Source organism: Crocodylus porosus, unplaced genomic scaffold (genome assembly GCF_001723895.1).
Source record: "Crocodylus porosus isolate Cpor-Errol unplaced genomic scaffold, CroPor_comp1, whole genome shotgun sequence".
NCBI classification, from domain to species: domain Eukaryota; kingdom Metazoa; phylum Chordata; order Crocodylia; family Crocodylidae; genus Crocodylus; species Crocodylus porosus.
In genome coordinates, this window is record NW_017728947.1 from 90989770 (window position 1) to 91013783 (window position 24014).

At 40.3% G+C, this 24014-nt stretch overlaps 1 protein-coding gene across 1 annotated transcript in view; it reads left to right on the forward strand.

Moving 5' to 3' along the window:
* PPP4R4 (protein phosphatase 4 regulatory subunit 4) overlaps positions 1-24014 on the forward strand; it is a 133163-nt gene that overhangs the window by 68464 nt on the left and 40685 nt on the right. Inside the window, exons 4-10 of the mRNA XM_019551148.1 lie at positions 514-661; positions 1336-1409; positions 3385-3491; positions 8886-8993; positions 17015-17136; positions 22206-22328; positions 22543-22601. Coding sequence (XP_019406693.1) covers positions 514-661; positions 1336-1409; positions 3385-3491; positions 8886-8993; positions 17015-17136; positions 22206-22328; positions 22543-22601 — 741 coding nt within the window. The remainder of the gene's footprint in view (positions 1-513; positions 662-1335; positions 1410-3384; positions 3492-8885; positions 8994-17014; positions 17137-22205; positions 22329-22542; positions 22602-24014) is intronic.

Consider the following 24014-nt stretch of genomic DNA (forward strand, 5'->3'; position numbering starts at 1 on the left):
GTTTCATAAAAAGCAGCAGTGTATTAATTTGATATATTATATATTTTATTTGCCCATTGTCATTTGGTAATGGAAGAAATTTTAAATTAATTCCTGCAATTTCAGTATAATTACTCAGATAAAAACAAATATATATTTATTTCCCTTTAACTTAATACAAACAACTGGAAAAAAAACTGGGTGGCTTGTTTTGAAACCTTTTTTCTGAGCATAAAAGAAGTATCTATACCTGAACATTGAAGTAACTGATCAAGTCACACAAAACTAAAAAGCTTTATGAAATAGTAATTTATGTTCCATTTGCCTAACAATTGAGTGTTAAGCATTTACTCTATTGCTCTTAAAATTTTCATGTTATGATTTCTGTGATACTGAAAGTGTAATTTAAAAGAGCTTAGAATATCTCCAAACAATTTATTTCAGAAGTAACTTTATATACTGATTCCTAAGACCTGGGTAAATGTTGGAATTTTCTCATTACCATTTAAATTAATATAATTTCTTATTACACAGGAAGTCCTGCATGTTGCAGGGATGGAAATGCAGTTAACAGCTGCTGTTTCATTTTTGACTATTCTGCAAGAGGACTCAGTGTCCATTCATACCTACTCCCACTCCTTCCTACACATCATTCTACAGAATGTGGAACACAGGGATTCAGGTCAGGGTCATGGTTCTGTGCTGATGACTAATTGGTTCTATGTGCGTTGTTTCCTTAGTGACTGTACAGTACTATTTCAAGCAATGCATGCAATCACTGCCAGTTTGTGAGTTTAATTGATAATGTTTTTAAAATGACATAAAATATGGAAGGTTCTCAGTATAGAGCATTACTTACATAGCTTAAAGTTTCCTTCATTTTACTGTAAACAAATATCTTCCTTTCTGTTTGGAGAACCAGATCCTGAAGTTCTTGCTCAGTCTGAACTTCCAGTGAATAAAGTGAACTCTGCCTTAGTAAGCAGAGTGTAAAGGGTTGCAGTATTTCTATAGTAATGTAAAGATTCAGGGAAGCTATTTTTTAAACATATATTATTTTCATAATACAGGAAAATAAAAAATCTTTTGTAGCAAAAAAGTTAAATTAAGTAAAGAAATCACACTTCTTTTCCTAAAAGAAATCATAAGATAATTCTCCTGTCGTCTTGCAAAGAATTCTGGCCAAAATCTGCTTTTCAGATGAGTAAATGCAAATAGGTAGAATGTATGTCTTTTTCAGTGTTGTTATAACATCAGACTGATAGCTAGCTGATTATAGGAATGAATGCATCATGCCAGAAGTAGTTTCATAAAATTGACACATAACATAATATTGAGTCTGTCTGCATCTCACAGGTGTCAGCAATGCATGGCTGGAGACTCTTCTTGCTGTGGTAGAAACATTGCCAAAAGAAACCATCAGACATGAGGTAATGATTCCCCCCACCTTAAGATGCATTATTGGAGAATAGATTAAATGTTTTCTTTTAAATAATGTTCGTATTGTCAGAAGTGTGGAATATCTGTGTGTCCTATTTACTTCCATAAGATTAACGATGAGTCAGCACCTGTTAAACTCAGGCCATATAAATATACAACGTGAATATGCTGGGGATACCTAGAAAGGTCATCTTAAGATTTTCAGCTTAGAGCAAGGAAAAATCCTAAGTGCTGTAGCGTTTTAAAATTAGCTGTTCTCAACTGTATACTTTTGGAGTGCATATGTTTCTAATTTTCAGAATGGCAGAACATTCTTCCTCATTTACAAATAAGAGTCATTTTGTACGAATAACCTAAAACAACTTGATTTGCACTAAATACTGTAAGGGAAATTTACTGTGGGCTTGGGTTCCTCTGAATGGGCCAAATACAAAGGTTAGCCCTGCAAACACCCTAGTTGTCCATGCTGTGTGGCTCTGGGGTAGACAGGAATTCTTTCCCTGGTTACTTATCAAACTCCTTTACTTTCAGCTCAACTACTCAGTTTTTGTGTAGATAAAATATGGCTAATAGCCTGTAAAATCTCTGAGGTAGAGAATGTCTTTCACTGCATGTAATAAATTTATTAGCAGTGTACTATGTTAAATGATAATTTGTGCAATCATAAATGTATTCTATTAAATTGAATTCTGTTTATTAAAAAAATCTTTTTTAAAGGGTGAAAGGCCAACAAACCTGAAGCACCTAGAGCCCAAAGTGTTTCTGTAAAATAGTATTTAAAATGTTGCTTAAAGGAAATATTATTTTATTTTCTAGTTTTTTCTTACAAAACACTTAAAGATGAATTGCTCCCATAACACTCTCCCCTGTACAGAACAATTTCTATTTTTATTTTTTGTAAGTGGATTAGATTTCCAACAACAATTGTGAAAAGGCTATATTTTGCTAAGTAAATTGAAGCTGGTTGGCATATTATGGGAGCTACGATCATTCAGTTAAACAGTATATTTATTTATTGTAACTTGTTTCAAATGTAACTTGTCTCATGACAGGGTATTATAATGGGAAACGTATTCTATGGTAATTCTAACCTGGATCATCCCCTGCTTATTTGCTCATATTGTCATAAAAGGAAACATCAGGCTAATCTCAACATTTATTTCATCAAGAAAGACAAAATGGCTGCCTCTGCTGCACTGCTTCCATTTCTTAATCTGTTTGTTATCTTCTACTGCGACTTTCCAGGAAACATTGGATAATAAGCTGCGGCAGAGGAGTGGAACTGAATTTCTTAGTGGGGATTTATGGATGAGAGAGAAAACAACCAGGCACATTGCATTAATTTTGGCTTCCTTCACAGATAATCTTTTGTGGTCGTGGAGGCAACCATGTTATCTTTTAGCAAATGTTAGCAAAATTTCAGTAGAAGTGCTGTGACTCCCCTGCTCCACATAGAAGTGGATTCTCTTCTCTATTCATCTCTAACATACATATTAGAGGGCGAGTGTATCTCTAAATTCAGTGTCAGAGATGGTGGTTCTGGGGAAAACTCCCCAGGAAGCGTGTCAAAGGGTTTCCTTTCCTAATCTGTGTTTGTCCCTGCAAGGAATGATCTAACATCATATCAGAATTTTCACATAGAGAGGATCTTTAAATATGCTTATATAATTCATTCTCTAAATAAAAACATAAGCAGACAGATGTAAAATTATAATGACTGTAACTGTGGGGTGAATCATAAAGTAGAATTTGGACCAGAATCCAAATGTAACATAGTCAAGTTAGTACTAAACATTAAAATACAGAGTTCTTAATAATTTGTTGATACATGTGGTTTTGTTGTTGGAGCTACCCTATTTCATGGGAAAAGTAATGGCCATTGTGGCATATACTTCTACACTTTTTTAACAGAAAAATCATTATTTACTATTTGATTAGTTTTTGTCTTCCCGTTTTTCATTTTAGATCCTGAATCCACTTGTTTCCAAGGCACAGCTTTCCCAAACACTTCAGTCCCGCTTAGTTAGTTGTAAAATATTGGGAAAATTAGCTAACAAATTTGAAGCTCATATGTAAGTAGATTGTATGTATGTTTTATATTTTATGAAAATTAACAAAAAATGTCTTTTTTAATGGATATTGGCAATAAAAAGAAAAGTAGATTTGCATGTCTATGAAGCTTAAATATAGAATGTTTTTCTTTTTATAAATGCATCTACTGGGCTACTAGTTAGTTATAAACCAGGTTTATCATGTAGGCCACAGAAGTCAGCATGTTCACATCCTGCTGTTTTTCATGAGTCTCCCTATGCACATTCTTGCGCCAGTCAAGTGATGGCAATGTACTTGCAAATAAAACTTCTGTCAAGTTTTGGCTAATTTTCTTAAGATAAGTCTTTTGGAAAACTAGGTGCAGCCATAAAGCAAGTTTCCAATGTCAAAAGGGTTTGCAACATAGGACAAAAATGCTCTTTTGCTTTATTTTAAGCATTCAGGGGTCATGCATTTCAGAGAGAGATTCAAATCCTTCAAATGTTGGGTCTTGGAAATAAAAATTCTTAGAAAAACTAATCAAACCGCTGTAATACTTCTGTCTCCATGTGGACAATAGACTCCTTTTTGGGGGGCGGGGGCAGGAGTAGAGATGTGAGACTCATGATTCTAAACTTACCATACATTTATTATTACCACCAGCAATAATATTTGCACATACTTAGATAAAGCAGTACAAACCGTTACTAATCAATTACCTTGTAATTCTAGGTTCTGTTCATTTTATCCAGTGGATACTTCTGGTAGAGTGCCCATCCTTACTCATCATTTGATGTCTTGTCTGTCCCAAATTAAAGTTAAGCTTCAGGTCATTTAAAAACCTGTTAGTATGAGATCAGGGAATCGTGACAGTTTTTACCATGATTTCTGGATGCTCTGAAACGTTAAGACCCTCCTACTCATTAACAGATTAATAGAAGTATTGGCAGAGTGTTACTAGATATTTCTGAAATCTTCCCAATACTGGTAGACTTGAAGATCCCTTTCCTTTACTAGGCCTATTTTGAAAACAAAATTAGGGAAATAATACAGCAGCCTTGATCCTGGCATTATAGTTTAGAATCGTGTACACCTGGATAATGTATGACACCTAAGCAGTCTCCATCTAGTGGGATCTTTCCAGCAGGCTCATAGTCAGGAGCCATGGTAAGTTGCAGGATTGAACCTTATGGAAGTGTGTCTTCACATTCCAGTAGCTTTAATTCTTATCTTAATTTCTTTTTTCTGACTGGTTTCAGCTTTCCTTGTGGAAATTGTACTGTCACCATAGTCATATTTTCCCTCTCTCCTTTAGTTCCTGGGGTGTTTGTATATAAATTATTGCTTCAAAGTTTTGGTTATGATAGAAGGTCCATTAAATCACCCTCTGTTTACACAACTAGATTCTGAGAATTTTCTGAAGATAGCTTGTTCTCAAAGCAATCTCTTGAAGTAAAAAACTTTCAAGAAATTGCTCATTCTCTCTTGTTCTTGAAGACATTGGGTCAAATAATTGCTGTAGGAAGGCATACCATCTATTGGAATTGATCATGGCAGTGCACATTAAAACCCTGTTGAGGCTAAATTTGCCCTGTTGGGTTGAGAAATTTTGAATTGGGATCTGTCTTCTGGTACTCTTATTGTTAAATTCTGAAACTGTGGGAACAATTCATCACAAACATAATTTGGATATACAGTAGTACATTTAGATCAGTGGAAGAGAACACAGCAGATGGATCCACCTGCTTATCATAAGTGTTATCATTAAAGCCAGATTAAAAATATTTAATCTATAATATTCACAGATAGTTACCAGATGAGATCATTTTCCTTAGGAACTGAACTTTCGTTCTGACCTCTCCTAAACTTCAGTGTCACTATCCTGTTTTATTTTCTTCCATTTTAAAGCATCTCTTTTTCAGGATCCATATTCTTGCTAGAGGAATAGGACTACGACAAACCCTCATGCTGCATCTTTGAATTTCTTTCATTATTGGTATTACTGTAGCATCATTCAGGATTGATGCCCTGTTGCAAAAACATAAGATGATGTAGTCCCCCACCTTGCATACAAATAAGTTAATCTTCAAGAGTTTTTTCCCAAAATAGCACTAGTTGCCATATCAGCCGGAAGATGTCTTTTCCTTCTGCTTTCTAAGAAGATGCTTAGTTTCTTAAATGATATCTAGAATATACACAGGATTTCTTTTTTATGTTTCTATCAGAATGCTATTTTAAAACTCCAAAGACTAGGGACAGACATTACACATAAACCAGTTTAAGTGATCAGAAGCTGGTTTAAACCTGTAACAGAACAGATGTTCACTGCACATAAACCAGTTTGAAAATGGCTGAAACCAACTCAAGATGAACCTGGTTGAATGTAGTATCAGACTTGACTGATTTGGGTCAGACTGCTTTATGCAGTGTCTGTTCCAGACTCCTTACTGGTTTAAGTTAAATCAGAGTCCCCCAGCATCCCGGCATGGTCTCTGAACTGGGTGGGGCTCTCTGCTCCACAGCAGAGCTGGGCCCTCATCTCTGCTTCCTGGCTGCAGCTCTGGCAGAGACTGCAGGTGCCTGCCTGGCTTTCTCCTGCTTCCCTGCCCCCCTTCCCCCCCACTTCCCACTCTCTGCTAAGCATGGATTCTCTGCCTTTCGCAGTCACATAGCATTAGCTATCAGACCACATGCTGGCTGTGGTTTGTGCAGTTCTGTGCAGACGGGACAAAGGCACAATCAACAGGTAGCTGGTAATATCCCTCTCTCTTCTTAATGGGGTGATAAACACTAAGGTAGGGGTCATAAACACTGTGGTGTTATTTTTCTGGTGGGCTGGTAAGGAGGCAGGGGAACCCCTCCCTAATCAGTGTCCTGCCCGGGCCTGGCCACGCCCCATCAGCTCAGCATTCTGGAAGAGAGGGAGGGCTGCTCTGGTCCCCCCCCCCTCAGCTTCTAATCTGAGAGCCACGGCAGGCATGTGCCTTCACATCTGGGGTGTCTGTGAAGTTACAAACTGGTTTTGCTTAGCCAGCTTAGACTAACCTGCAAAGATTGAATCAATTCAGGCTCAGGCTTTTTGAATGTCTGTCCCTAGCCAAAGAGGGCCAAAGAACATAGGGGCTACATAGATCAGTCTTGCAGTACAAATCCAATGTGCCTTGCCCTCTGTTTCACTGGGGTCTTTCCCATCTTTAGAAGTGATGGAAGTAAAAGATTTAACTTCAACCATTGTTCGTTCTGCTTATTTTAAATCCTAGTAGATTGTCCAAGGGAGACTTTTAGATGGTGTGCAGATTTTTTTTTAAAAAAGCACTTTACTGGAAGAAGTAGCATGTTACTTCGACCTGGCTTCTTCTATAGATTGGGTGCTTCAGAGGGGCTTTTGGTGCTTTTAACTACAACTGATTCAATTTTTTATTAGATAAAGCACCAAATGCCCCCTCCCCCCATATTAAAGTGTCTGATTTATACAGACATTGAGCAAGTCGGGTTCAATTAATGCACTGCCTCTTTTGAGCATGTGTTGGGCTTGGTGTGGGAGCACACTGAGTTTAAAGTTTTTGGTTTTTTGTGGTTTTTAAAAAATGTCTGCAAGCAACCTTAGTGTATCTTAGTGGCTGTAATGTTTACAAATTAATGGTTTGCTAATAATGATTTCCCACTCTGCAGTTAGGCAAACTGCTAAAGAGCCTCTTCAGTTTGGATTGAGCAATCTGGAAAAAAAATCTTTAGTAGGGATCTACTTAAATCAAATTTTTCAGGGAAAGCAGGAAATCCCCCACCTTTCCTGAAGAGCAGGAAAACACCTTTCCAGCCTGGGGAAGTGGGTTGAAAAACTTACTGGAGGTGAGCCACAACAAGTGGGGAACACATGAAAGCACAGGAAACCTTCCCTTGCAGCACAGGGGCCCCAGAGAAAGTACAGGATCTCTCTGCCAGGCTGAGTGATTGAGCCAGTCAGCATGCTGATTAGCCCAATCACTGGGCAGAGCAGGAGACCAGAAAGGTTTAGAGACAGTACATACAGCACACTGAGGCTGGCTGCTGCACTTAACATCAGGAGGAATGAGAAGACAGTCCACAGAGCAAAGTACATTTCTGCCGTGGATCATGTGAAGCCCTACCCTGAAGGCACTCTTCTCGCAGATGGTGGCAGGTCCGGCAGTGCTGCAGTGCTTAGCCAGTCTGGGGTCATGGGGAACATGGGTATGCTTAGTGGGAGAGGGAGATGGGAGCAGGCTGTGCAGACTTGGCAGGGTTAAACTGATGGTTGGAGCTTGTGGTGGTGGGGAATCAGGACCTGGGGGCAGGAGGGGAAATTGGGAGCCTGGTTTTTGTTTTCTACGGTTGCCTATCCTACAGTAATCCCCCTTCCTGCTCCCGATCCAGTGTTGACTCCAACAGATTAGCCTCCTGCCCCTAACAGGATTTTTTTTTTTCTTTTTCAGTAGCCACTTTTGGATGCTGAATGTACTTGCAGCTGCTGTTTGGGCGGGGTGTGGAGGATGGAAACTGGTGAGGGCAGGGGATGCTGCTGGGCTCTTGGCCAATGAGCAAGCAGCATGAGGGGGAACAGAAAAAAAATGTGCCACTAGCATGAAAAGTGCCTGTAACTGGCAGGCTGCCCAAAAATAATTGGTGGCCTGTGCAATTTAAGTAGATGTCTACTTAGATTAAATAATGGCTAAGCTTCAGCGATTCTCATCCTCCAATTTGGACGTTCTGTCCTTTTGTGTCTATTCAAGTATTGTGGATTATGTTTATAATAATTGCAGGTCCTGCATCATATAGTAGGAAGGTGACAGAGGACTGTTTAACAGCACAGGGTGTACATGCTGATTTTGAAGCGTCCTATCTGATTTGGTGGACACTTGTATAGATTAATCTGATATCTGGTTCAGTGGATTGGACTGTTTTCACTTAAATTTCTAAGTTAACAAAACAGCCACTTATGCCTCTATTTTTGTGGTGTTTGCAAGCACTTTGATGTAAAAAATAACTGGCGCTTGCATTTTAATGTATATAATTGCATATATGCATTCTTATGCCAGCAGCCCAAAAATTGCACTGAAGTTGGTTATTAAGTGTTTTTATTAAAAGTTGCACTTTTAAAATCTATGAAAAACTTTTTAAGTATTAGTAAGTTATGGTGAATGTGGATAATATTATTTTTGTGTTAGCTTACAGTATGTTGCTTTAACCAAAATGCCATAAAATTTCATAATTATAAGTGTAAAAATAGTTCTCTATATTGCCCTTTCCTTCATAATATTATTTGCTATAATTGCTGTTAAAGATGATAAATATTAAAGGCTAATATGTGAAGAGTAAAATTTTGAGTTCTGAGAACCATTAGAATCATTTATGTAAGCCAAATTGATTTTACAGGGTTTTTTTTTCTTAATGTTAATTTAAATTGTTCTTATTTTTAGTATTAAAAGGGAAATTCTTCCATTGGTAAAATCACTCTGTCAGGATGTAGAATATGAAGTTCGATCCTGCATGTGTCGCCAACTGGAACATATAGCTCAAGGAATAGGGTGAGCAGAATTTGTATACTGCTACAGAATGTAAATATATATGTATAAAAATGCTTTGTAACTTGAAACATGGATAGCTGCAATTTAAATAATTTGATACTGAGCCTGCATAGAGATTTCTCAATGAATTGTACATAGATATTCCCCACTACAAAGCTGTTTTTGTGAATTATAGTAAAGTGAACCCATCATATAAGCAAAAAGGGGTTTATTTTTTCTTGAAAAAGGACCTGATCCAAAGCCACTTCAAGTCAATGGAAAGGTTCCACTGGCATGTAGTAAATGTTAAAGTACTGTAATTTGGATACAAATCCCACTTACAGTAAATTTGTATTCTGGAGGAACTCTTTAAGCTTGAAACCCTCCCCTGTTTCTTAATGTGTATGACTGTAGGACTTGAGAAGACTTTGTGGAACTAACATGCTAAAGCTTACAGGGCACTGTCTCAGTCTTGAATATCTGGAACCGGTGGTTCTCAACCTATGTAGACGCGAGGTGACCCTCAGAAATTTACAGCTCTTAACTTTTTCACTCATTTTTTGGCAATGGAAAAATAATAGAGCAATTCTTCTACTGCAAAGAACTCACAAGAGGCTGCAACAAGTCAGATTGTTTTTAACACTCTGGATTCTTGTTTGCAATGTCTGGGTTTGTCTTGTAAATCATGCAGGTGTTTGCACACCTAACAGTGCTAATATTGAGCAGCATTCTGCATCATCTTAAAAATGTCTTGTGCCTCTGTGATTTGAGAATCACTGGTCTGGAAAAATAGTATTCTTAACATTCCTGAGATGGAGTTCTTAATACTGATGGCAGTGGCAACCCCTGGAGTAACTTCCCTGCTGCGTTTCCAGCGTATTTGCAGAGTGGGTGTTAGGGCCTGTGAAAAAGTAAAGTGAAGTAAAATAAGTGTTGTAACTATAGAATTAAGTATGAAACCTTCACTTCACACTCTTTGTTGATAAGTTTTGTTAAACTTCATTTTTACCATAAGTATTTTTGCTTTTAAGAGTGCAAATGATTGCATAGAAAATGTAGGAATTAATAAAAATAGGTGGTCACATAATCTTCTGGAAGCAGTAAGCCTGTATAAACTATTATTTGCTTTTTCTAATTCCCATTTCTTTAAAGCATTTTTCAAGTTAAGTGTATCATTTTGCCACCAAAACAAAAAACTGCAAACACACAGTTTGAAAATGTCTCTTTTGCTCCAGCTATTTTTCCTGTTCCGAATTACCTGTTTTCCTTTTGTCTGCTATTCTAACTTCCTTCATCTTTATTTGAAATCTTTTTTCCCCTTCTGTATCCCAGCTCATATATTCATTTATTTCTTGATCCACTTTGTTCCTTATATTCCATTTCTTCTCTCTCGCTTGAAATGCACCTCTGCATTTCCATTGTTTTCTACAGCTTTATTTACCAAGTCTCTTGACACATTTACCATTCAAAATAAGCTACAACACTACTGTAAAATATTATTTTGTTGGGGGTGGAAGTCCAGCAATATCATTTTGTGATACGAGTAACACTTTGAATTTGTGGTGTTACTATATAGTGAAGGTGTTACCTATGAACATGTGACAGGAAATCTGCTTTTTATATTTTGAAATGTATGACATCACAAGTAGCTATCTCCATACTCTATTTTATGCTGCTTTTCCATGCATTAACCATAAAAGCAGGCACAAAAATCAGAGTTGCTGATGCCTGGCTGAGAGGGGCTCAAGGTAGTTAGTATGAAGATGCCAGGGGAAGGTATTTGGATGTGTCAAATCCAAGGTAGTTATGTCAGGTCTGATGGAAAAGATGGACATTTATTTTCCCACTTTTTCAGTTTATGCAGTTCAACGCTGGTGAATGAAGCATGGCTGAGGAGAAAGGAATCCATTTTTACTTGGTGACTTAGCGCAGGTGTTTTGGGGCTATTAAATCATACTCCAGAAAAAAATGAATTAATTCATCCTGTTGGATGATACTACCTTTAGCCTAAGCAAAACTAGACGCATTATAAAAAGGATATTGATTTTTTTTTCAGAAAGGGTTGCATATTGTGCAAAGACAATTGACTAGGGAGAACAAAACCATGAGCAATCTTCAGAAAGGTGATTTAACAGAAAACTGTACAATAGTTGATATTTAGAAAAATACAACTTTATCTATTTCATTGTGGAATAAAGCAAGTGAACAACAAGAAACATCCATGTCTTTATGCAAATATTGCAACTGGGCACAACAGCATTAATTTCTTATGTTTCTCTGCCATTTAGCGATACCTATTTCATAATTACAGTATTTCATAAAAACAGTATTTCCTGGTCATCTTATAGAAATGATTAGCTGGTTGTTATCACTTAATCAGACTGGTACTGAAGTACTTCTTGGTTTGTTGCTATGAATTGTTTCAATAAGCTGTAGTGGCTGGATTCATGTAGCTTTGCATGTACTTATTTCTGAACATTTTGAAACAATAATTTGCATTGATGTGCAAATGGGCAACTGTTTTCAGTTTAGTTAGTGTAGTGAGAGTCTTTTTTTTTTTTTTTTGGCTCCTTTTATTAAGGCTACCCTATGATGTTTTGTTTTTCTCTGGTACTTACAATACTTATTTATTCTACCTTCAAGTCTAAAAACTGCCTTTACACAAAAATAATATCTAAACATCTTTATATAATTTTGGTTTTGTCCTATTGGTTAGCACTCACATGGTTTGATACTGAATTATAACATGGTATTTGCCTGAAATTACCTCCCTTTTTGTGTGGCATAAATGTAAAAAGCTGAATCCCTGTCTGGCATAAACTTGTTCACCTTTTGTGTCGCTCCATATCAGCCAAAGATCAGACCAAAAGCTTTCCCAACGGAGCAAAAAAAGGATTAAGTTCAGGTCTTGTTAAGTTCAACCCTCTTAATTATTATAAAAAGCCAAAATACAGAAGTTTTAATATCTGGAAGAAGCAAACATGACATGGAAGGAAGGCAGAACACTGACTCTCTTCCACTCCTTCCAGGTATTAATACAATTTCAAGAGACATTTTTGCTCTCATATAGACAGGGGCAAGATATGCCCTGAAAAAATACCAAATAATCGTTACTGACAACACTTCTACCTGGAGATCTACATTTCATTTGGCTGTTCAGAGAAATGGATTTCTACCTCTCCCTCTTCCTCAGACTAACCCAACTTTGTATATAGGTGATTCCATACCAAGAATATATCTTTCCCCTTCAGTCTCCAAAGTAATGAAAGATTCATAGTAGATAGGCAGTAAATGCAGTAGATATTTAGATTCATTTTGCCAGGATTACCTTCAACAGGTAGTGGAAAGAAGAATCTTTTTGCTCACTTCTTAGAACTGGCTTTGAAAAAAACAAACTTAGTATTGGGCCAGAAAGTCAGTTTTGCTGTTCCCTATGCATAATGCTAGCTTGCGGCACAAGCTCCTCTATGACCTTCAGGGACAAGTCATTTCCATGTGCCTCCACCTATCACAGCGTATGTTTTTATTTAGGCAGATACAGAAACAGAACTCCAACACTGAAATAATACACAGGAGTTGCATGAGGTTGTAGTTGTTACATATTTACAAAGGAAAGAATATACATCAATTCTTGTAACACTATACTGATAAATTTCTATACGTTAATATTCATATTTATTTTGGCTAGAGACACTGGCTTACTAGCTAAGGAAAGTGTGTGTGTGTGTGTGTGTGTGTACATATGTACACAAGTATCTAGATATAGAAATCTATTAGCTGGAACTGCCCACACTTCTTTATAATATAAGAAATAATGCATATCTAGATTATCTTTGGCCTATTTATTATGCCTGCAATAATGTCGTGGTCCCTTTGTATTCTTTGATACATTCTTACCTTAAAATTAACTTTATTCACTAAAGCTCTCACTTCCCCAGCCATTTTTTATACCCAGCTCCATTTCTCCTTGTTTAGTTCCTCAAACTAGGGGTGCATCAATAAAGATTTTTTTGGCTGATACTGATGGCTGATAATTAACCAGCCATATTAGCCAGTATAGATCTGATAGCTGATTTACAGGAGTGCAAGATGGCAGCTAGGAGCGCAGCATCCAGCCAGCAAGTCTGTAAGGGTGTAGGATTGTAGGGGAGGGAAGGGGTGTGGGGATGGGGTGCAAATTGAGGCCCATGGTGAGGGAAGGAGTGGGGCAGGGGCAGGTGTTGTCCAGCCAGGGTGGAGAATGCGACCCTGGGAGCAGGGTGGAACTGTGGGCGGCTCATCCAGGAGGTGGGCATGAGGCAGGGGCTCCTTGCTGCTGCACACATCCCTGGGAGAAGCATGGGGGCATGTGCCTCCTGGATTTGTTCATGGGGTAGAGGTGGGCTGCAGGTTTGGGGCTGGGGGCTGCACCAGCTTCTTTGTGATGGCAGGGGGGTTGGCCCCGGGCTGTGCTCAGGGTGGGTGGTGGCAGCGCTGGGAGTGGCAGCTATGGCAATTTTTGGGTTGGTTATAGTCCACTCCGTAGGCCCCCCCTCCCAGCACCGCCTCTACCTGCCGTAAGCCCATCCCTGGCCCATCTCCCACCGAGAAGAGGCTAGCACAGCCCCTGGCTCCAAGCCCTCAGTGGGCAGCCTGCTCTCACCCCACACACAGATCTGGGGGGGCACATTCCCCCATACTTCCACTGGGGTTATGCACAGCAGTGGGGAGCTGCACCCCACTCTGTACCCCCTGGATGAGCCACCCATGGCTACATCCCGCTCCTGATGGGGTCACATTCACTGCCCTGGCTGGGCAGTGCCTGTCCCTGCCCCGCTTCTGCCCCACTCCCTTCCTCACCATGGGAGCCTCGATCTGCACCCCCCCCATACCCTTTCCTTCCCCCACTCTCCTTCTCACAAACTTACCAGCCAGATGCTGCTCTCCAAGCTGCTGGGCCACATTCCTGGCCGCATGCATGCTGCGGCTACATGCATGCATGTGGCATTTATCAGTGGCATTATCAGCTACACCAACTGAAAAAGGCCAGTTGCTAAAAATGTTAATTTTCCTTTTATCAGTGCTGATCTGATATGCGACGGATATATCGGTGCACCTCTACCTCAAACTATCCATTTTTTAAAATGCCCTTTAGTCTCCCTCACTTTTTCCCCATACTCAGTATTTACCCAGTCTGTTTTCCTTCCCTTTTGGATCCCAAATGATCCTTATTTTTTTTTTTTTTTTATCCTTTACTCTTTTTCATAAAATATGGGGATTCACTCTGTCCCTCAGATGGAAGAGAATATTTAATCCATCCACACCTGAGTTTTGAACTCCTTACCAGGAGCAGAGTTGGCCTTAGGGAGAATGGCACCCTGTGTAAACTTCTGTTTTGGCACCTCCTCACCCCCCACCTCCCCCAAGTCAGTGATGCAGCTGCGGGCAGAGGAAAACAGCCAGGGGCATGGGATGAAGTCCAGCAGGGAGGTGGATTGGCATGGTGTGCCAGGCAGGAAGGCACCGCTGCTGCTGTGCAGAAGCAAGATGAGTGGACTAGAGCAGGCACCGCCTACCCACATCTGCCTGGCATGGCTCCTTCTGAGCAGAGGCTGGAGGCAGGGGGCAGGCTGGGCTGGGCACTGCTCCTTCTGCGTGGGACAGGAATCAGCTGGGGTGAGGCAGGTGAAGAGCACTGCTGTGAATGTGTACATGTCCCTGACCATGGTGCCTTGGGTGGTCACCCACATCTCCTATCCCTAAGGCTAGCTCTGCTTTGAGGTTCCTGAATCGCATCCCAGAGGAGTATGGTATGATAGCTCATCAGATACTGTTTTCTAGAGGTAGTCATGCAGTGCCATATTTTAGGCCTTCCCCAGGCTCTTCCCATGTTGTACTATTTATACTCCACCACCACCCCCTTACCCTTTCCTTTTAACATCAGAATTTTCCCATTTTCCAAATGTATTTTGGGTCACAAAATTGCTGTTTTTTTAATCTCTTCTTTTTTTCCCTTGTCCTGTTTCCTCTTTCATGTTTAATTTTCTTCTCCTGCATACTATTATTCAGTCTTGGGTCCTCTTGAATACCCCTAGACTTGTAACTTCAAGTCTCCTTGCCCTTGTACTCCCCTGAGCTTTAACAGTTTGCCATTCAGTATTATGGTGTTGCTTTTCATTGTCTGTATTGCTCTCAGGCTGAGATTCTAGGGTGCTTTCCATTAAGTTTAGTTTCTCAAGGATTTTAACATAATATTTTTTCTCCTTCAAAACATATGGCTGTTCTTGATGTTTAAAGATAAGTTTAAAAGAAAAACCCATCTGTATCTTAAATTTGCTTCTCTGAGAGATGCTGTGATTTCACTCAATTCCTTCTCCTTCGTGTTCCTGTAACAAGTTGTGAACCACTTATTTTATATCCTTTCAGAGTAGGATTAGATGTCTCTCATCTTCTTCAGAATCTGTTGCTTTTGTTCAAAATGGAGTAAACATAGTGCCGTGTCTCTTTGTTTGAATTGAAGGGAGTGTAGAAAGCTCTGTGCCCTGTCTACAAGGAGTGTTGCCTTTGGGTGCTGACCGACATGCAGCTTCCCAGTCTAACTCATGGAACTTCACAAAGTGCCATGAGTTAGACCAACCCTCCTGACCTGACAGATGTTCACTGTTGTATTAGGAGGGTAGGTAATTGAGCTCCACTTCAGAGCTGATCCAGGGAGAGAGGCTGAATGTCTACAACAATTGTCTCCTAGCCACACACCTCTCTCCAAGCTCCCATGCTATCTTGGGATGAGAGGGGAGGGGAGAAGGCAGGGGAGGGAGGTCTATTCTAGGGTTTCCCTAGCCTGCTGTGGAGTGGAGGGGCTGGGTGGATTGGAGGTCCCCCCCCCCCCAAGGTGGGGGGCTCCAATTCACCTGCCCCACCTTCTAGCACTGCCTGGTCAAACCCTAGACCAAACTCACTCCTTTCCTTTCTTCCCCTCCCATTCTGAAGACAGTGCCAGGAGCAGAGCTGGGCTTTTGAGTGTGTTCACCTGAAACCTCATGTAATGAGGGTTCAGATTGTTACGTGATCCAGCATTTTTAAAGTGCTTTGCATCCATGCATGTCTGTCAGTGCATGACTGTAGAGCACTTTCAGTGGCCAATTGTGTAACAAACCGTCATATCTGTCGGTGCCATTTGTTTTCATCTGTAGGAAGGAGTGGAATACTTGCTTTATACTCTGATGGATATCCCTTCTCTGCAGTTTCTAGGAATCCTCTTGTTTGCTATTTCTTCTTTCTCAATTTTCTGTAATCTCAGTTTTCTCTACAAGGTCCTTTTCTCTTCTTTTTTCCATTCATCTTTATTTTATATGGAAGATTTATGGCTGATTACCTTTATCTCCAGGTCTGTCACCCTGCTGTCAGTTTCTTTTATCTCTGATTTGATTTTATTAAACTCTGCTGCCATAGAAAACTTTAAAGCTCTGATTTCTGAGGTGAACTCACCAGAGTCCTCTCTGGTCAGAGGGGCTGTTTTGTCTTTCTTCTTTGTTGCTCTGCCTGTTCTGTTTCCTTGCGCAGCAGCCAGCTTTGGTTCTGCAAACCTTGTGAGTTGTTCTGAATAAGGATCCTCCAGTGAGTTTCTTCTGGGAAATAGCTTTTCAAGTTGATCTCTGTACTTGGGATATGCATTCTACAAACAGAGGAAATGATTTTTGGGAGTTAGGGGGGTCAGGGATCAGCTGTGTTTGTGGATTGTGCCATCTCTCCCATGGAGATCTAGCTTTGGGCAGCAATCTGCTCTGGTGATGTCATGTGATCTCTTTACTTTCATTTTAATGTGCTTTTTTTATTGCCCTGAGAAGTTCCTGAATATCTGTTCAAAGTAAAATTTTAAAATGTTTGATTTCTGTTTGTTTTTTTTTTTAAATGCCATAATATATACAATTTTCTTAGTCATGAATAGTGATTATTTTGTAATATAAGCTTTCAGGAGAGAGATATTTTGAGGGAAGGTTGTGTTTAGTATTACAGATGCAGTTTAGTATTACGTCTTTCCTAATGTTTTTCTTGCTTTTCAGGACAGAACTAACAAAAAATGTGGTACTTCCTGAATTAGTAGAATTAGCACGAGATGAAGGGAGCAGCGTGCGTCTTGCAGCATTCGAGACTTTAGTTAATTTGCTTGAAATGTTTGATGCAGGTAAGCTCATAGATAGACCTGCTGCGCACAGTTTTGCTGTAGTTTTCTGGACTATAGAATTGAATTTTAATGTATGAATGAGGTTACAACTATGCTTTTACATCTCTGTGGTCTATCCACGCTGTTAAGATTTTTTTTAAAATTATATATTTCTTTCATTTTCTTTATTTTTGTCTGTTACGTGCCTCGTGAGACTTCATGTACTTCATCTTCCAAGTAGGAGTGAGCCAGCTGTCAAACAGCGTACTCTAACATACTGTTGGGGAGAATAAATTGGCTGAGCAAAATGACTCTGCATTTGATAGGAATGTTGGATTGTTATCATTCTTTATGAAATGCTATAAGTCTGTTCAACTCTGTTTAGAACATAGAGTATTACAGAGTCCCTTTCCAAAGAGCCAGTATTCAGATACTCTTACTCAGGTTGGTTAATTTATTTCTTGAGTGCTTCTATTGATTTCACTGAAAGAACTTAAGAGTATGCTACAGCTCACTGTGAGTAAAGGTATCAGCATCTGGCTCTAGTCAGTACCCACTAGATATGTATTGCAGATCATTATCTCAAAATGGTGTGTTCATACTTCATGTTTGTTATAAGTGCACTGTCATTTACAGAAGAAATTTCTAGAAGGAACTTGAATGAAGTAAGGGAAATTCTTTAGTGTACTATAAAAAGACTAATTCAGTGAATAAGGGTTGGCAAGGAGAAGCAATAAGTAAAGGTAAAAGACTTGGAAGGAGCATTAACAGAGCAGTTAGACAAACTTGGGTAGAAGGAGGAGGTCAAATGTAGACATGATTGTTCAAACACTTCAGATGAAGACTGAACATTTGAGTTTGCAGTATAGCAGACCAAATACAATATGGTAGACTAGGTGCTGATACAGTTGTGTATTCTGCCTTCAAGTATATATTGGTGTAAATCCAACTGTTGGAACTCATGCGCCTCATGCACACAAGATTAGTGTCTTTGGAGTGGAAGTTTCCATTGGCCAGACCATACCCTTTTTCTTTTGTGCTGTTATACATAGGCATAAAGGGCAGAGTGACCATACATTTTCCTCAGCTCCTTTTACTGCCTTTGGTAGTGAGGCGAAAATCAGTAGTGTCCAAATCAGCGTAATCTATTATCATTTGCTAACTTTCAGCTTAAAAAAAATAACTAGTTGATTCTTTTTTCTGTCTTTGCAAATCTACCGTTAAATTAGACTTTACATAAAAACCCATACTGGCTTACCTACTGTTGCTGTCTTCAAGTTGGTGCCTGGACCCTTAATTATGCTGTTGGTCTATACTGCTCTAAAATATGAGCTGACTTGCACTGAATTTTTCACAAAAAGATGTGGCCTCATTGATCCATTTGGAGCTTCATTTAAGAGTCATAAAAGTAGTACCGTAGGAGTACAAGTTATAGGCTTAGGTGTTTTTTTTTTTATTCGGAAGAACAAAGGGGGTCTTTATCCTGTTTCAAACTTGAGGAGACTGAGCTAATAAATATGGTGCTCCATATTCAGGGTGGTGATTGTTACCACTGTCTTGACAATTGGCTGATCAAAGGCAAATCCAAGCAGGAGAGAGTGGAAAGCTTAGAATATGTCTTCTCTTTAATTACCCATCTAGATTTGGCAATCAATACATAACCACTTCTTACCCTATCAGATATGATAGAGTTCTAACTGAAGCCAGCAAGAGCTTTCCTTCTACAGTGCAAACTCCTATCTCTGTGGTCATTATTAAAGAAAATAAAATCAAAGTTGACCATAACAATCTTGCTTCAGGCAGCTGGGCCTCAGTGGTATGAACTTACAAGAGGTCACTTGCTAACCTTCACCTCCAGAATTTTCAGTTTTCGCTCAAGTCTTGGCCCCTTTCTCTACAGTGGTTTTGACCACATTGAGAACAGGTTTATAAGTCCATCTTATTTAAGTTTATCTTTAGAAATGTTTAAACTTCCAATAATCTTCCTTTCTTACCTTTGTGTATATGATAAAGATGTAAAAAAATGTGAGTGTGGATGACATTCAGCATCTTAATGAATGAGAATGTGTCTGTAAGTTCTGTAAATAATAATTTCTACTGGTTTGGGAACCCTTGTTTCTCATCCCCGCAAAGAAGTGGTAAACTTATTTTACAAGACTATAAAAATATGTAAAGCAGTAGACACCCTACACTTAATTCCCTGCCTCTTTCTTGTCTATACGTACATCGGACTGTCAGATCCTTGGCAGTCATTACATTTACCATATGATTAATGTGTTTATCACATCATAAATTACAACATGCCATGCATTCAGACAACTTGTGGCATCATAAAATGGCAAACCAGCTACATATGTGTGGCATGCATTGTGTTCTATACTAGGGCTGTCCCAGCCCATGCTGAGAATTAGCCAGCTGATTTGTTGGCATCAGCTGGGGACAGACATGGGTTGAACTAGACCCAGAGTTGTCTGGTCCTGGTGCCAACAATTGCTTGATTATTGGCACTGGCCCTGGGCAGCCCTGGATTCTGTGGCTATCTCCATTCTGATCCCTGAACTGGGACTCGGGGCTGCCTGGGCCTGATCCCAGCACTCAGCTGAAGATCAAGACCAGGCACTGGGCAGCCCGCAGATCCAGGGCAGAGCTGCCCAGTGTCTGATTCACACTTTAGAGGATGTTTTTCCCTTTGTGGGAATGGAATCTCTGGTGAAAATTAAAACTGTTGTTGACTGGGAGGTGGGGGGTGTGGATGGGAAAGCAAGCATAGGCCAGGGGTAATTTTTTTTTCTATCTGTTCCTGTAAAGTTAAATATTTTTTAACCTGTTCTTATTCTGATATATGCTAAATACAGTAAATACATTTTTAGAGTAGGGAACATCACAGTTAGGGTGGCTAGGAGCTGGAACCAACTTCCAAGGGAAGTGGTGCTGGCTCCTACCCTGGGGATCTTTAAGAAGAGGCTTGATGCCTACCTGGCTGGACTCATTTGAGTCCAGTTTTTTTTCTCCCGTCCAGGCTGGGGGTCGGACTTGAAGAGCTACAAGGTCCCTTCCGACCCAACTTCTGTGATTCTATGAACAATCTTGCTCCATGTTTTTTAAAACCCAATATTGGTACACTGAACATGCATACACACTGTATAGAAGCGCTGTACACCAGCAGCTCATGTTGACTTTGCTTGGAAATTGACATAAGTGAATTTTTATTTTCCTGTTTGCAAAGATATGCATATCCCTTAGTATTTGTGAGTGTGTTGTGTTCATGTTTGGTTTTAGCAAAGAGTTGTTGACAAGAATATTTAACATGCTTACAGTTTTTCCAAGGTTTAGCGCACTTTTCTTCTAGTGAGCGGTACTAAATTCTAGACTTCTCATCTGTTGCTGCAAGTTCATTTAGCTCTTTAGGGAGGGAGGGCACATGCTTCCAGTTGCACCTTCCTAGTTCTGCACCTAAGTTACTTCAATTCAGGGTTGAATAATCCATAGTCTTAAGTCATTGTCTAACATGCAGCTGTGGGCACAGTCCTCAAGGAATCTTACCTGGATAATTGGGAGTGCAGTGTTCTCCAGCCATGTTCCATATCGTTAGTGTTGCTAAGGCAAATATAATTAGCTCTATTGCCTCTGTCATCCATGGAGAGTTGCAGGTAGTGTCTACAAAGAAACGAAGTGAGCTCAAAAAAAAAACTAGACAAAATGTATCCTTGAGTATGCTGTCTGTGATCCAGCAGCACGGTTCATTACAGAGCTCTTAGTTTTCTAGATGTGGGGTTTTCTTTTTATTCCAGTCTGAATGTTTTCCACAAAAGCTCTTGTTCTTGCTCCCGCTCCCACTTCTGTTTTCCTGACTTTACCACACCTTTCTGGAACTCGAGTGCGGAACAGATATTGTTGAGTTTATGATGACTTATCAAAATACACATAATCAAAATACTAACCATATCAAAAACTGAATAAAGAAAATAATATACTTCATTTACTAAAATCCATTATGAGGTCCCTCCCTTCCCTCCCCCCGCCACAATTCAGTATTATGGTGGGGGGAATCCTTTTCTTGGATTCAAGTATGGGGATGGAGGTGTAGCTGCCCACCTGGCCAGATCCTGGATAGTTCTTGCAGCCATGGAGCAGAGGGGAGACCATACGATGCTGCAGGAAGCATGTGGGGGCCTGCATAGCAGCAGGGGATTGGTCATTCTGGCTCTGGTCCCTACTCAGGCCAGGGGCCAGAGCTGCCATTGTGATAACTGTCTCTGAGGCTGGAGCCACCATGTGTTCTGTTCCCCATTGCCAGAGCTGGAGCTAGGGCTTCCTTGTAGTGGTGGCAGGGAGAGGTCGGCTCTGGGGGGGAGGGGATGAGGCACAAGGGGCAGGGGTCAAGTTGCTTTCTGCCCTGCTGCTTCTTTGTCTGTCACTTGCTGTGTATAAAATCTAATTATTGGCAGTCATCTTAAATTTGAGGTCACCTTGGATTTGGGTAAATATGGTAGCTTGGGGAAAACATCAACAAAAGGATTAACAGTTAGCATTTGTACTATTAAGTTTAATAATAGACTGTAAAGTCTCTTCAGTCCAAAAATAAGTGTTGCTGTCAACTTTAGACTTTGATTGTTTTTTTTTCTTTTAACTTATAATTTCTGCAATTGTCATTGGGTATTAGGAAAGAATTAGAATATAGGGAGGTACCAGAGGTCTTCAAATAAAAATATATATTTTTAACTTGATGGGAAAAAATATATTTTTATTTGTCTGACAATATGTTTTGGCTTGGCTTAACACATCTAATCAAACACTAAATCTTTTGCTTTGGTTTTGAACCTTTCCTCCATTTTAAATTCCATGCCCATTTTCTTAAAGAAAGTTGGTCAATTTCAAAATGAAATATTTTCTTTAAATAAAAAGGCAAAATCTAATACTTCTATTATTCTGTTTATTAGTTACTTTCCTGAAATAAGGCTGCCTGTTAAATATCATTCCCAAACAATTTAGAAGATATTATTTACAATTTTTATCAGGAAAATGTGTGTGCTGTGTTTCAGATGTTTAAATGAGAATGGCTAACTTTGAAAATCTGTTTTGTCTTTCAGATGACAGGAGTCAAACTGTGCTCCCCTTAGTGAAATCATTCTGTGAAAAATCCTTCAAAGCAGATGAATCTATTCTTGTTTCTTTGTCTTTCCATTTGGGGAAACTGTGTAACGGACTATATGGTATGATCCTAAAAAAAAAATCTTAAAAATAAGAGGGACTTTAGGTATTGTGGTATTGTGATATAACCTAGATAGTTGAAATAGTTCAAGTGGAATGATAATTAATACAAATAACTTCTAAAGCCATGTAGTGCATAAAGATTCATAAAGATTAGATTTCTTTTCTTTACCTCGTAGAAGTTGTCTACTTTTATCTTAACATTTTGATACCTAGTTTTCCTGCAAGTGGAGTGTGTTGGGGTTTGGACAAGCATACCTAGCTGTTTTAAAAGGGTAAGGGAAGGGGAAGAGAAGGAAGCTGCTGCTCACGATTGCACATCAGGGGTTAGGATCTAGCTGTCCCATTGCCATGATGCTGTAATTGTAAAAGTTTAGCTAAATTGCTCTGATTTGACCCTGAATGAAACAGAGTTAAAGTTGGAATGGTTTTGCTACACTTGTGTTGCTACAGAATCACAATGCCGGTAACACCTTCTATATCTTTATCTTTTGATATCAGTACAATTATTGCATCTGTCTGTAATCTCACTATGGTTAAACTGGAAGCCTTTGAAAATAGGGCATATTAGAAAGAACGTGCTGTTCTGTATCTCCTGAAATGCAGGCCAGTAAGGAGGGAGAATTAAAGAGGTTTTATAGTACTCAGATTCTCTGCTCCTGCAGTTGCAGCCTAGACTCCTTGTAGGAGTGAGCACAAGTGTGCTTCTGCTTACTCCATTAATAGTGTTTGACATTTTCAGTTTTTATTTAAAAAAAAAAAAAAAAAAAAAATTCCAGGAATGTTTCAGGGTTTATCTCCCAAACATAAAAAAAAACGGGTTGAGAACAGGATAAAAGGAAGAAAAGAAAAAAAAACAGATTAAATCAGGGAAAATAGTAATAGGGAAGGAGGGACTAGTGAAGGGGCGGAGGGAGGGGTGGAGCGCAGCCTATCCACCACTCCTGGGGCTGCAGCATGGAGCAAAGTGGGGGGAGCTGTTAGTGGGTGTGGGGTAGAGGGGTGGCTTTTGCTGGTATGTGCCCCCCCGCCCCCCGGAGGGCTGCGGACTGAGGAGCCGCACTGGGCTCTTCCCTGGGGGCACATGGCCCCAGATCTGCACGTGGGACAAGAGCTGTTGTCCCACACACAGATTCAGGGGTATGCACCCCCTGGGAAGAGCCTGATGCAGCCCTCCTGGGGGGCACATAGCAGCAAGAGCCATGCCTCCCTACACCCACTGACAGCTCCCCCCACTTTGCTCCCTGCTGCAGCCCTGGGAGTGACTGACAGGCTGTGCTGAGCCCCTCCCCCTGCTGCAGCAGCTTGCTGCTGGGCTGCCCGGACTCTTGGGGGAAGTGGGGAGTGGTGTGTGGCTGGACACAAGGGGAGGACCTGACCCTGGGATTGGTGCTGGCCCCTCTGGCCCTGCTCACAGTCAGAGCCAGGATCCCCATGCCCCTGGGCAGTGGCTCCAGCCCTGCGGGCCCATGTGGAGCAGCTAGGTGCAGCACCTGTCACAGGGAGCAGGGCGGGGCTCTCCTGTCTGTCCCCCCAGCAGGGCTCGTAGCTCCCAGTGCCCAGATCAGGGCTGCAGCCAGAGCTACTGGGTGGAGCTCAGACCCGCCTGCCCTGGGAGTGATTCCTGCAGCCCCTCCTGTCCTGCCCAGGTCAGAACTAGGAGCCCCATGTCCCCAGGCAGCAGATCT